This window comes from Aquarana catesbeiana, linkage group LG04 (genome assembly GCF_042186555.1).
Source record: "Aquarana catesbeiana isolate 2022-GZ linkage group LG04, ASM4218655v1, whole genome shotgun sequence".
Lineage (NCBI taxonomy): Eukaryota > Metazoa > Chordata > Amphibia > Anura > Ranidae > Aquarana > Aquarana catesbeiana.
Genome location: NC_133327.1, coordinates 635,388,085 through 635,401,924, shown reverse-complemented (window position 1 = coordinate 635,401,924; position 13,840 = coordinate 635,388,085). Strand labels below are relative to the sequence as shown.

General features: G+C 43.4%; 1 protein-coding gene across 1 annotated transcript in view; it reads right to left on the bottom strand.

The window, feature by feature from the left end:
- Nucleotides 1–13,840, bottom strand: part of USH2A (usherin) — a 1,400,924-nt gene that overhangs the window by 486,323 nt on the left and 900,761 nt on the right. Inside the window, exon 43 of the mRNA XM_073628975.1 lies at nucleotides 6,155–6,483. Within this exon, the coding sequence (XP_073485076.1) occupies nucleotides 6,155–6,483 (329 nt within the window). The remainder of the gene's footprint in view (nucleotides 1–6,154; nucleotides 6,484–13,840) is intronic.

Genomic DNA, 13,840 nt, shown 5'->3' with positions numbered 1-13,840 from the left:
TGCAGCTTATATATATATATATTTTTTTCTTTTTTTGTCTGCGATTATAAAAATAAATTATTGATAAATAATTTTTTATCATTCTTAATCTTTTTTTTTTTTCGTAGACATTAGATTGGCTTTTCTCAACCTTTTTTCAGTTGCAGCACCTTTAAAAATATGCAAAATCTTGAGGCACCCTAGTCTAAAATGTAAAAAAAATCATAAATGTTACTTATCAGTGGAAAGCTTGAGCTTGGGATGATGCACACAACCCCCTTGATAAAATGAACTTTAGATCAGATGGCCCCCTTCACATTAGAGGTCCCTCCATTACATCAGAGCCCCCTCTTCACATTGGAGTCCTCCTACACATCTGAGTTGCTCCATCACATCAAAGCCCCCCCTGTAATCCAGAGCCCCCCCCCATCACCACAGAGGCCCCCCATCACCACAGAATCCCCTCATTACAGTGTCAGAATCCCCCCAGATCACAGAGTCCTCATCCATCTCTGATCCAGGACACACTGGGCCTCATAAAATAAAAACAGTAGTGATCCCGCGCTACAGCAATAAAGTATAAGTCTACAAAAGTGATGAATCAATGAAACCAAATCAATTAAAAATTACATCAATTAATAAATAATAAATGAATCAATGAAACCAAATCAATTAAAAATTACATCAATTCATAAATAATAAATAAATCTAGTGACACTAGGAATAAATAAGAATCATACAGAAATGATAAAGAAGTCCATGTAATGTGAGAAAATTTTCTTCTAATAAGACACCTTGCTGGTTAACAGTCTTTTCAAAATGTTCCCATAAAAAGGCTGAGTAATCTGCATAAAAGTCCCCTGATGAAGTCACGTGATGACGTAACGCGTAGGGAGTGGCCGTTTGTGGATTAGATACCGGAAGTGACGTGAGAACTGCGGTCAAAAGCCACACTGTTTTAAAGTTCAATTTTAAAACCTTTTTATTTATTGTTGATGTAAGGGTCCAATTTGTTATACCTAATAAAATAGCTGTTGTTCTCTGACATACTACACTATTGGAGTCCTTTTTTTTCTCCCCCCGTTCTTTGGGAATGTGAGATCGTATGAAGATGTAGATCCAGAACATCCACATAGATACAACATATGCTGGAACGGAGGACCCCCTGGTGGTAGCTGTCGGAATAGCTGAAAGAATCCTTTAATAATGATATATGCTGATGATCCAAAGAATTGAGGTGAGAGTTCTGTGAGCTTGTTTCCCCGATTGTTTATCTCTCACTCATAAAGATTTGCAGATTCCTAAGCCTTTTTATGAGAACATTTTGAAAAGACTGTTAACCAGCAAGATGTCTTATTAGAAGAAAATTTTCCCACATTACATGGACTTCTTTATCATTTCTGTATGATTCTTAGTTATTCCTAGTGTCCCTAGATTTATTTTTTATTTATTAATTGATGTAATTTTTAATTGATTTGGTTTCATTGATTCATCACTTTTGTAGACTTATACTTTATTGCTGTAGCGCGGGATCACTACTGTTTTTATTTACTCTGCTTGTGTGATGTGAACACTACTAGATCCTGCTGCAGACAGATTTGATTGCACTTTAATTGCACTTATTGCACTTTGATTGCTCATCACAAATTTTGTGGTGGTTTTATTTGAATATATTTGCATATTTTGCACGATATTCCCTTTTTTACTTTATTAGTTATTTTCGAACACATCACAGTAGCGCAAAGGCTTTTTATTCAATTACACTGGGTCTCATGTTCGCGGCAAAACAGGGGAACCCAAAAGGCACCCCTGGGGTTCCGTGCCGCCCTCCTCGAGAAACGCCGCATTTGATGGACCTAGTGCTAACCAGTTTTTTATATTGCTATATAAATATGCACGCTTGCATTGCCCAACCATGCATATTTATTTTTATGGCGAGAGTCTCCAGGAAGCAGTATTGTTATTTTTAAACACACTTCTGTTATTATTATGTAGCTAATTTATATTACTTAAAAAAGTAATATACAATTAAAGAAGAACTAAATGCAAAACTTTTTTTTCAGAGTAAAGTAAGGTTTTAACCCCTGTCAGATTTTTTTTCAGCATCTGTGTCCCATTGAGGAGATTTCTCTTTACTTCCTGTCCCATAGCCAACAGGAAGTGAGAGAAAATCCCTGCAAATTAAGGAAATCCCCTGAAGGTCCCCAGGTCACCAGAACAAGTGTCCCCATTGAAAGATTTCGCTGAACATTTGGCAATTTCTTTTACTTTCGCTTTCAATTATAATCTACACAGGACAAATAAAGAGGGGGAATCTCCCTAACATGGACACAGACAGCAATAAAAACTGACAGGGGTTCTATAATCCCTCTCCACTTTGTCCAAAACTAAAAAAAAAAGTTGTGCCTTTAGTTATACTTTTAAGCAATAATATCAGGGGGTGTAAAAACTTACAGCAGCAATATGGAAGAAAAAGAAAAAAAGAAAAAGGTTTATATCAGTGTGTTAATACTTTGCACCACTACTATTTGACACTTCCTGGTGTGATGAATAATGTGCCCCTCACTTGTGCTGTTTGTCTCACTCAACAGGGGTAGGTGAGATGAACAAAGGGCACCAGAGAGGGACATACAGTGCCTTGAAAAAGTATTCATACCCCTTGACATTTTCCACATTTTGTCATGTTGCAAACAAAAACATAAATTTATTTTATTGGGATTTTATGTGATAGACCAACACAAAGTGGCACATAATTGTGAAGTGGAAGGAAAATCATAAAAGGTTTTCAAAATGTTTTACAAATAAATATGTGAAAAGTGTGGGGTACATTTGTATTCAGCCCCCCCCGAGTCAATACTTTGTAGAATCACCTTTCACTGCAATTAGAGCTGCAAGTCTTTTTGGGGATGTCTCTACCAGCTTTGCACATCTAGAGAGTAACATTTTTGCCCATTCTTCTTTGCAAAATAGCTCAAGCTCTGTCAGATTGGATGGAGAGCGTCTGTGAACAGCGATTTTCAAGTCTTTCCACAAATCCTCAATTGGATTTAGGTCTGGACTTCGACCGGGCCATTCTGACACATGAACATGCTTTGATCTAAACCAAGGGTAGGCAACCTGAGACCCTCCAGCTGTTGCAGAACTACAAGTCCCATCATGCCTCTGGGAGTAATTGTAACTGCCAGCCTTGCAATGCCTCATAAATGTAGTTCTACAACAACTGGAGGGCCCTAGGTTGCCTACCGCTGTTCTAAACCATTCCATTGTAGCTCTGGCTCTATGTTTAGGGTCGTTGTCCTGCTGGAAGGTGAACCTCTGCCCCAGTCTCAAGTCTTTTGCAGACTCTAACAGGTTTTCTTCTAAGATTGCCCTGTATTTGGCTCCATTCATCTTCCCATCCAATCTAACCAGCTTCCTGGTCCCTGCTGAAGAAAAGCATCCCCACAACATGATGCTGCCACCACCACGTTTCATGGTGGGGATGGTGTGTTCAGGGTGATGTGCAGTATTAATTTTCCGCCACACATAGCGTTTAGCTTTTAGGCCAAAAAGTAAAATTTTGGTCTCATCTGACCAGAGCACCTTCTTCCACGTTTGTTGTGTCCCCCAATCTGCAAATGGGGCTTCTTATGGCTTTCTTTTAACAATGTCTTTCTTCTTGCCACTCTTCCATAAAGGTCAGATTTGTGGAGTGCACGACTAATAGTTGTCCTGTGGACAGATTCTCCCACCTGAGCTGTGGATCTCTGCAGCTCCTCCAGAGTTACCATGGGGCTCTTGGCTGCTTCTCTGATTAATTCTCTCCTTGCCGGCCTGTCAGATTAGGTGGATGGCCATGTCTTGGTAGGTTTGCAGTCGTGCCATACTCTCCATTTTCAGATGATAGATTGAACAGTGCTGCGTGAGATTTTCAAAGCTTGGAATATTTTTTTATAACCTAACCCTGCTTTAAACTTCTCCACAACTTCATCCCTGACCTGTCTGGTGTGTTCCTTGGCCTTCATGATGATGTTTATTCACTAAGGTCCTCTGAGGGCATCACAGAACAGCTGTATTTATACAGAGATTAAATTACACACAGATGGACTCTATTTACTAATTAGATGACTTCTGAAGGCAATTGGTTCCACTAGATTTTATGAGGGGTATCAGAGTAAAGGGGGCTGAATACAAATGCACGCCACACTTTTCAGATATTTATTTGAAACACATGTTAAAAACCATTTATCATTTTTCTTCCACTCCACAATTATGTGCCACTTTGTGATTGTCTATCATATAAAATCCCAATAAAATACATTTATGTTTCTGGTTGTAACATGAAAAAATGTGGAAAATGTCAAGGGGTATGAATACTTTTTCAAGGCACTATACGATTCACATATATAGTATATTGTCAAAAGTATTGGGACACCTGCCATTTCACGCACATGAACTTTAACGGCATCCCAGTCTTGGTCCGTAGGGTTCAATATTGAGATGGCCCACCCTTTGCAGCTATAACAGCTTCAACTTTTCTGGGAAGCGTGTCTATGGGAATGTGCGCTTCTTCCAGAAGCACATTTGTGAGGTCAGGAACCAATGTGGACGAGAAGGATTGGCTCAAAGTTTCTACTTTAATTCACCCCAAAGGTGATCGATTGGGTTGGGTTTGGGACTCTGTGCAGGCCAGTCAAGTTCTTCCATCCCAAACTCCCTCATCCATGTCTTTATGGACCTTGCTTTATGCACTGGTGCGCAGTCATGTTGGAACAGGAAGGGGCCATCCCCAAATTGTTTCCACAAAGTTGGGAGCATGAAATTGTCCAAAATATCTTGGCATGCTGACGCCTTAAGAGTTCCCTTCACTGGAACTAAGGAGCCAAGCCCAACCCCTGAAAAAAAAACCCCACACCATAATCCCTCCTCTACCAAATGATTTGGACTGGACCATTACTGACTTTCTTCTGAAAATATTAGCTGCCTGGCTTTTAGACTGATCCACTGGGATACAAACAAAAACAAAGGCCACCTAATTTCAAGAAGAACTGCAGTCTGCTCACATAATTTGTAACAAAAACATCTTTACCATTCTGAAGCTTCCCTCCAACCACTTTGCATATAATTTTATATATACTGTAATTCTGTACTTGCCAAACATGCTGCAGAAATCTCCCTCCACTGAGTCTGGCTGCATTCATTTTAACTGTGGGCAGCTGAAGCTGCTGCCTGTTAACTTCCTGGATTTACACAGACACACAGAGGCAGCCCTGCAGCTCTCCTTGGCCCTCTTATGACTTATTCCCCCCTCCACTTTCAGGAATTCAGTGAAATTTAGAGCGTGAAGGAACATAAATTGGAGCTAATGTAAGAAAGGTGATCTAAAGGCAAATTTTACATAGACCATATCAAAAAGTCAACTTTACTAAATCATTTTCAAACCTGGACCGTAAAAATCAAAACTGGAAACTGGTTGCTAAAGGTCAGTGATGGCGAACCTTGGCACCCCAGATGTTTTGAAACTACATTTCCCATGATGCTCATGCACTCTGTAGTGTAGTTGAGCATCATGGGAAATGTAGTTCCAAAACATCTGGAGTAAGAAAATCCCAGACTGCTGCACTCTGAAGACGGACATCTTTATTTCATGAATTAAAATCCAACAATAGCCATCTCATCGGAACAGAGGATAGCGATAGCTAACGCGTTTCACATACAGAGATGCTTACTCATAGCTGAGCTGAGCTATGAGTAAGCATCTCTGTATGTGAAACGCGTTAGCTATCGCTATCCTCTGTTCCGACGAGATGGCTATTGTTGGATTTTAATTCATGAAATAAAGATGTTCGTCTTCAGAGTGCAGCAGTCTGGGATTTTCTTTTTTGAAAAAAAACCCAACATGGTATACATACCAAAATAGTATGCAGTGCATACTAGCCCATTATGGTGTAAACCAAGGCACCAATTTTTTTAATTTTTGTTGGCAGAGTTTATTATCACTTTAACATACTTCTCAAACTTGGGTCCTTTGGTGGGGTCTTACCTTTCCTCAGATATTATAGCACTTGTCCCACACTGCCCAATAGTAAACCCCAACTCCTTATTTGTGCAGTTTGTGGAGTTTTAACCCAATATTTTTGCATTCCTCATGGAAATGTTGCTTTCCTCCTAGTTTATAACAAGTACCTGACCTTACCTTACATCTGGTCCATTAGGCCTTGAGGGAGGCTGCCAGGAAACAGCAATGAATGTCTCACCAACAGGGACTACAGAGAGAGGACCTACACCCTCTGGAGGTGCCGGCTGAGTGGTAACCAATGTAGGCTGACTTTCCGTACATCCACCGACATATAGGCCTCCTCCAGAGCAGGCCACTATTGTTACAGAATAGTTAGTGTAAGGGATGAGATTTGTCATTGTGTAGCTTAACAGTGCAGTGTCAGTGATGACAACTTGAGGATCTGGCATGAGGATTTCATAACGTAATATTTCTCCATTTGGTAAAAGTGGAGCATTCCATGTGATCTGGAAAAGAGCAATTATTGAGTCATGTTATATAAAGAAAAGTAAATAAGCTATTGCAATGCATTCAGTCACCCTGACATTAGTACTAAACCCTCGGCATTTTTTAGCCTAACACATTGCGCACAATATGATGAACATTCCCCAGTAAACAACTTGTTACAATTCTTACACCAGCACCTGCAGATTACAATTTGTCAATGCTGCTGGCTCCCGCTATCCCAGGGCTGCTTTCCTGAACTTCCAGTCTTCACAGGAAAGAGTTAACAGTGCACATTGCAGTCTGAAGCCAGTCTATTAGCTTGAAGAAAGGAGGAAGGAGGAGGGAGGAAAGAGGGGAGTGCCTCGCCATCCTAGATTTTAGGGCTGTGTTTCTATTGATGCACACAATCTAAGGAGACAAAACTCTAGTCCCTGCATGCAAGGGTGGCTCCATAGGATGCTGCATGAGAAAGGAGACAACCTGAAACAATAAACTCAAGGCAGTGGTCATGGCACCAGCCTAAACTATAACATGGACAAAGATTAAAAGTTAAAGAAGTTTATACTCGGTATGTGCTTAAAGCAGAATTTCACCCTAAAAAGGAAGTTCTGCTCTAACACTTTTTACCCATCCAATCAGACTTTTGGAGGTTTTTTTTTTTAGGGGGTATCTAGTTTTATTAGGTACCCGCTCCCACTTCTGCTCCGACTGCCTAGGCGATCGGAGTTGGAGCCTCCCACTCTCCCTGTTGTCAACCTTCTGGGACACATCACAGGTCCCAGAAGGCTGGGGTCTATTCAGAAAGCACAGCATGACCTGTGCATGTGTAGTGGGAAGCTGGCTGTGAAGCCGACTTCCTTTAGTAAACATGCCGGACATCTCAAGTCTCCCGCGAGCCGTAGGAGTCTCCCGCATTAGGCTGCGGGCTCCTGGACACCTGCGAACGCAGGGCAATCTCCTGGCTGGGTCTGTCAGTCAGCCACAGACAGACAGAGCAGCCTGAGGGGCCGAATGGAGTATGTCCGCACTGTCTGTGGCTGAATGACAGGCGGATGCAAGGCGCTGCAAGCTGAAGGGGGACAGCCCATACTGCTGTGCCCAGCCTGCTTTGGCTGCTGCATGGGTATTTTTTTTGGGGTCGGTCTGGCCAATTCAGCAGGGAAGGAGGGGGGTGGGCGGAGACAGAGAGAAGACTGTGATCTGCAGGCTGTAGCAATTAAAAGAAAAAAAAAACTTTCCCCTGTCAAGCGGACTCTTTCTCCACTTTCGGGTGCCGCTGTGCAGTGATCTCCTGTGCGACAAGTACATGACAGTCCCGGTCTGCCTGGCTGATTGATATAGAAGGGACTGTCGTGTTCTTGTCGCACAGGAGTTCACTGCACAGCGGCACCCGAAAGTGGAGAAAGAGTCCACTTGACAGGGGAACGTTTTATTTTCTTTTAATTGCTACAGCCTGCAGATCACAGTCTTCTCTCTGTCTCTATCCACTCCCCTCCTTCCCTGCTGAATTGGCCAGACCGACCCCAAAAAAAGTACCCATACAGCAGGCTGGGGACAACAGTATGGGCACCAGCAGCCAGACTCCAGGACCAGCAGCCCAACTCCAGCAGCCAGACCCCTGGCCCCAACAGCCAGACTCCAGGACCAGCCACAGACAGACAGAGCAGCCTGAGGGGCCGAATGGAGTACGTCCACACTGTCTGTGGCTGAGTGACAGGCGGATGCAGCCAGAGGCCACCGTGCTGCAGCTCAGTTTCAGGGTTTAGCAATCTTCTTATAGCCTAGGCCATCTTTATGTAGAGCAACAATTTTTTTTTTCAGATCCTCAGAGAGTTCTTTGCCATGAGGTGCCATGTTGAACTTCCAGTGACCAGTATGAGAGAGTGAGAGCAATAACACCAAGTTTAACACACCTGCTCCCCATTCACACCTGAGACCTTGTAACACATCCGGTGATGTGTAAACGGCACTTCCAGTTGCCGTACAGCCACATCCCTACGTGTTATATCATTACGACTTCGTCCTGGGATTTTGGGAAAGGACTTTGCTCGCTTGATTGTTTTTACACCAATCTACCCTGACCGCGGCTTCAGGCAACCACAAAACGCATCAAAAAAGCCAATTGCATTTTTGCGGCGTTTTGCTTTTTCCCCGCAGCCAGCAGTCAAAATGTTCCTATCCTGAACACAGTTATTCCACATTCAGGAGAATGAGGTTTAACCTCACCTGAACACGGCAGCTACTAAACTCTGCTAAAACCCTACAGTATGTGTACATGGACACATACATTAGGCTTTTATTGAGTTGAGTTTAAGAGCTTTGGCAAAAAAAAGTCAAAATCAACTTTACATGCCAATGTACATGACACCTTATATGTGTTTGATGCTTTATCAGCAAAATCCCCCTGCCAAAAATTCCCAATTTGGTGCTTCTGTCCACCTTGGAGTTTTGGGTGTTCATTTGTGGGTTCTTTCTCCTCCTTTTACTTCATATAAAACACAAAGTCCAGAGAGAGAGACCAATTTCCTTGTAATGGCATACCTCTCAATGAATCCAGGACAGTTGGAAGGTATGCAATGGGCACAACAAGAGTGCAGACCCAGAAACTGAAATATTGGAAGCTGCTAAAGTGATGTGAAACAAAGGTTTCCCTGTAGAGAAAACTGTCCCGTTGCCTGCACTACCAATCTTCGATCTCTTGAAGAGCTACTATGTCTGAAAAACCCTCAGAATCAGACACCCCAAGGAGTATCAGATGCCTGGTCCCCCTCTGCACTCTATGGTTTGATCCCCTGGCCTTATGTCACTACAGGACACAGTTGTGATGTAGGGCTGGCAATGCAAACCCCAGTTCACAGCAGGGGACAAGGCATCCGACTCCACCACTATCTTAACCACTGGAGCTCTTCAAGAGAGCAGAGTTGGGCAGTGTGGTAGGTAACAATTGACCCTTTTCTTTACAGGGAGACCTTAGTTTAAGTGTTTATTCTAATGACTGAGTCACTTTAATGCTGTCCAGTTGGATTGTCCTTGCATCATTATCTGCAGAATAACTGACCTGAAACATGTAAGTCCTGAGGCCAAGGGGAGTTAAAAACAAGTGGTTGAGCCGTGGTTTTACTACTAATAGATTTGTTGTCAGGTGCAGTCAGCTTGTCTGCCACTAGGTGGCTGTGTTCCCAATATAGGGTGTTAAAGGGATGTAGAGGTACCCCCGTATGAGCTGCTGAGTATTGTGGTCCATCTGTCACCCTGCACCAGCCAGGCACACACTTGTCATTAATCCAAAGACATGAAGCAGTCCTTGTGCTTTGTTTTTATGTTTTATTGAAGGGGATTGAACTTGCATAGGAATGGGGACTTATGAGATGCCCATGGAATCAAACATCAACAATTGGGACTTTATGTACATTCTGTATATAAATCACTCCTTTTCTCCTCCTGCACATCGCTTCCTCTCTTTCCTTCTCCAGACTAGCTAGTACTGATTTGGTAGGCCTGACACTGGCTCAGCCAAGTCTAAAGAAAGTGCCCTTTACAGGCAGTGACTGCAGGCCCCTATGGTGTAGCAAATAGAAAAGTCCCAGTGAGTGCTAGCTGTCCCTGTGGCTACTGCTCCCAGCACACCTCTTCAGGCACTACCAGCCCTCCCGGCTGTAGCTGCCTCGCTCCACTGCCCATAATACCACCATCCTCCAGACTGGCTCTGCACCCATCCCAGACTGCTCTACAGCAGTCCTCTCAGGCGTGCCTCCCAGTCCTTCCGACAGTTTTTAGGGGGGGGGGGGGGCGGGTACCCTGTTTTTAGAGGCCTCAAGCTCCCACTTCCTTCTAGGGCTCTGCAGCACCGGAAGGAAGTTCACCTCTCCCCCCTCCCTCCCTGCATTCTTTTGGGACACGTCACAGGTCCCAGAAGATTGCCCGGCCATTCACAGTACGCAGCACGGCGCTTCCTACGCCCTCATCGCTGGACCGTGGGACAGGTGAGTGTTCGATTATTAAAAGTCAGCATCAGCAGCTACACTTTTTGTAGCTGCTGACTTTTATTTTTTTTTTTGGCGGAACTACGCTTTAAGGAGGTTTGCCCCCTGCCAATCCAGATTGGGGAGTGGTCAGGGCTCCTTAAAATACCCCAGGTGGCTCCACCTCTCCTCCATGCCTCTCTTTCTAGAAAGTACCAGAAGATTCTAGAAACAAGTGGGAGGTCTTAGTGATGCCACCTGTGAGTCACCCAGCACTACCCTGAGCCTCTCCCAGCCCAGATCAAACACACCCAGGCTTGGCTGTCAGCTACTACATTTACCTACTCTAAGGAAAAAAAAACTGCACTAATTCCCTAGCACACTAGAGGGTGCTACAGGGAATTATGTAATTGGATGTTAGGTCCTTATTAGAGAACACCTACATCTAGTGATGTATTGGGCGGAGTTAGTGCCCATATAAATGTCACAGGACAAAAACAAAGAGTGAATCCTCCCCCAGCAGGGATGCAGACAGCAAAAAAAAAACACACAGAGGTTCTAACAATACTCTACTTTTTATCAAGAATTTAAAAAAAATTGCTTTAGATACACTTTAATAAACAAGCCAGCAATGACAGTTCCAACATTCCTATGCTGACAGGTTCCCTTTAGGCACAGAAAGCTTAAACTGCACTTTGCACCTCCATCACTTCAAGGACGATGTTTAAAGATGGCGTGCAGTGAATTGGTAAAGTACACACAGCCACGCTCTGTGCCTCTCCTAAGGCTCGTGGGCTTTTAGGCTTCAGATTGGCACTGCAAAGCGTAGAAGCAGCCGAGCCCGTAAGACAGTGTATTCACAGCAGCCTAAGCAGTTTTGTTCATTGACTCAGAGATCAGCGTTTACGCTCGAGAGGCGGCTATTGTTCAAACGGAGAGAGAGAGGCAGCGATCGTGCCGTCTTATTTTCCTTGACAAAAACATGCCATGATACTTATGAGGCATCATTATGTATTACAGAGGAGTCATTGTATAGTAACCTTGGGAAACATCGCTATCGGTGATTAAGACGTGAACGCAGATATTTCGCCCGTGGTGATTCCAGCGCTAATAGATCTGGACGCTTTCACCTCGCAGCTGTACAGATGTGTTACAAGATGCCGCCGTATGAACCGCGCGGATAAAGGTCACGGATGGTACTAAATTGATGTTAATAAACACATTAGCCAATTATAAAGCACAACCTGTATTATTAAGTAATCCCTTAATAAGGATTTAAAGGGCCATTAAGAGCACATGGCAAGCCAGTTTATGTTAATGTAGATGTAAACCCTAACTAGATGTCGTTCTGTTTGCCAAAAAACTGTGTATGATAAACAGCTGTCTTTTTTTGTCTTTTATATTTTTTTAAATACTGTTTTCTTTTGCCTTTTTGCCCTCTTTTTTTGCTCTCAGTGCTGCTGATCTCTTTCAACCTCCTCCAGCCACTTCCTGTCTACATGCACTCGCTCCAGCGTCAGATGCATATCATCGCACCCCAGCTTATTGGAGTAGGAAAAGCAGAAGTTTGGATTCACAGTGTGCATTAGAAGTTGCAGCAAGTCAGATAGAGCCAGCCTCTTTCCTTGCTAGAGGACGCCCGGGATCATCTAGCACTTTCCCCCCAGCCTGTTGATGGCCAGCTCCTTTCAGTAATCGGATATTGATTATTTCAATCATAAAGGCTCAGCATCACATGTTGGTGTGACCCATACCTCCCAACTTTTGAACTTCCAAATGAGGAACACTTCAGGCAAAGGGAATATCTGCAGCGCGTGCCACGGCAAAATGTGGGTGTGGCCAAATTCTTACCAGTGCGGAGGGGCTTACAGGGCGTGGGTAAACAAAACCAGGCTTCCTTGTATAAAATATGCTTTCATTGCCTTGTCTGATCTTAACCACATGCCGACCAGCCGCCGCAGTTGTACTGAGGCAGAATGGCACGGCTGGGCGAAAGAACGTTAAGTAACGTTGCTCCACCCTGTCGCCTCTAGCCCCCCCCCGCGCGCAATGCGAGTGCCCGGCGGTCTCGATCGCCGCTGAGACACGGAGAACCCGGAACTGTGTGTGTAAACAAACAGTTTCCAGTTCTCTGAGGGGAGAAGTGACAGATCATCTGTTCATACAGAGTATGAATAGCGATCTGTTATCTTCCCTGCACAGTCCCCATCCCCCTTCAGTTAGAACACAAACTAGGGAACACACCTAACCCCTTCACTGCCCCCTAGTGTTAACCCCTTCACTGCCAGTGACATTTTTACAGTAATCAATGCATTTTTAATCACATCGATCGCTGTATTAATGCCAATGGTCCCAAAAATGTGTCAAAATTGTTCGACCTGTCCGCCATAATGTCGCAGTCATGATAAAAATCGCAGATCTCTGGCATTACTAGTAAAAAAAAAAAAAAATTAATAATAAAAATGCTATAAATCTATCCCCTATTTTGTAGACGCTATAACTTTTGTGCAAACCAATCAATAGACGCTTATTGCGATTTTTTTTTACCAAAAATATATAGAATACATATCAGCCTAAACTGAGGAAAAAAATAGTTTTTTATATATTTTGGGGGGATATTTATTATAGCAAAAAGTAAAAAATATTGCGTTTTTAAAAAAATTGTCGCTCTTTTTTGTTTATAGCGCAAAAAATAAAAACCACAGAGGTGATCAAATACCACCAAAAGAAAACTCTTTTTGTGGGAAAAAAAGGATGTCAACTTTGTTTGGAAGCAACGTTGCACAACCGCGCAATTGTCAGTTAAAGTGACGCAGTGCCGAATCGCAAAAAGTGCTCTGGTCAGGAAGGGGGTAGAATCTTCTGGGGCTGAAGCGGTTAAAGAAGAACTTCATTAAAAGTCTGGGACTTCATAGCAACCAGCAACTATTGAGACAATGAACACTTTGGTGAGAAATATATAATGTACAGTATTGTATATACAGTATAGTGCAGGAGTGTTTAAGGCAAAGCACAGGGTCGGGGATGTCTAATGCACACTGTGTGCTGCAGTCAGTGTTGGGTTTAGGATACAAAACCCAGGCTGCATAGGTCCAGGGTGTGTAATGCAAACTGATCAAGGATCAGGAGTATGTAGCATACAAAGTGCTGTAGTCAGTGCTGGGTTTAGAAAACACAGAGCATGGTCCAGGAGTACATAATGCACAGATTGCCGGGGTCAGGAGTCTGTAATGCACAGAATGCAGGGGTCAGAAGTGTGTAATGCACAGAATGTAGGGGTCAGGAGGGTGTAATGTACAGAGCGCAGGGGTCAAGAGTATGTAATGCACAGAATGCAGGGGTCAGGAGTTCATAATGCACAGAATGCAGGGGTCAGGTGTGCGTGATAAACAGAATGCAGGAGTCAGGAGTGTGT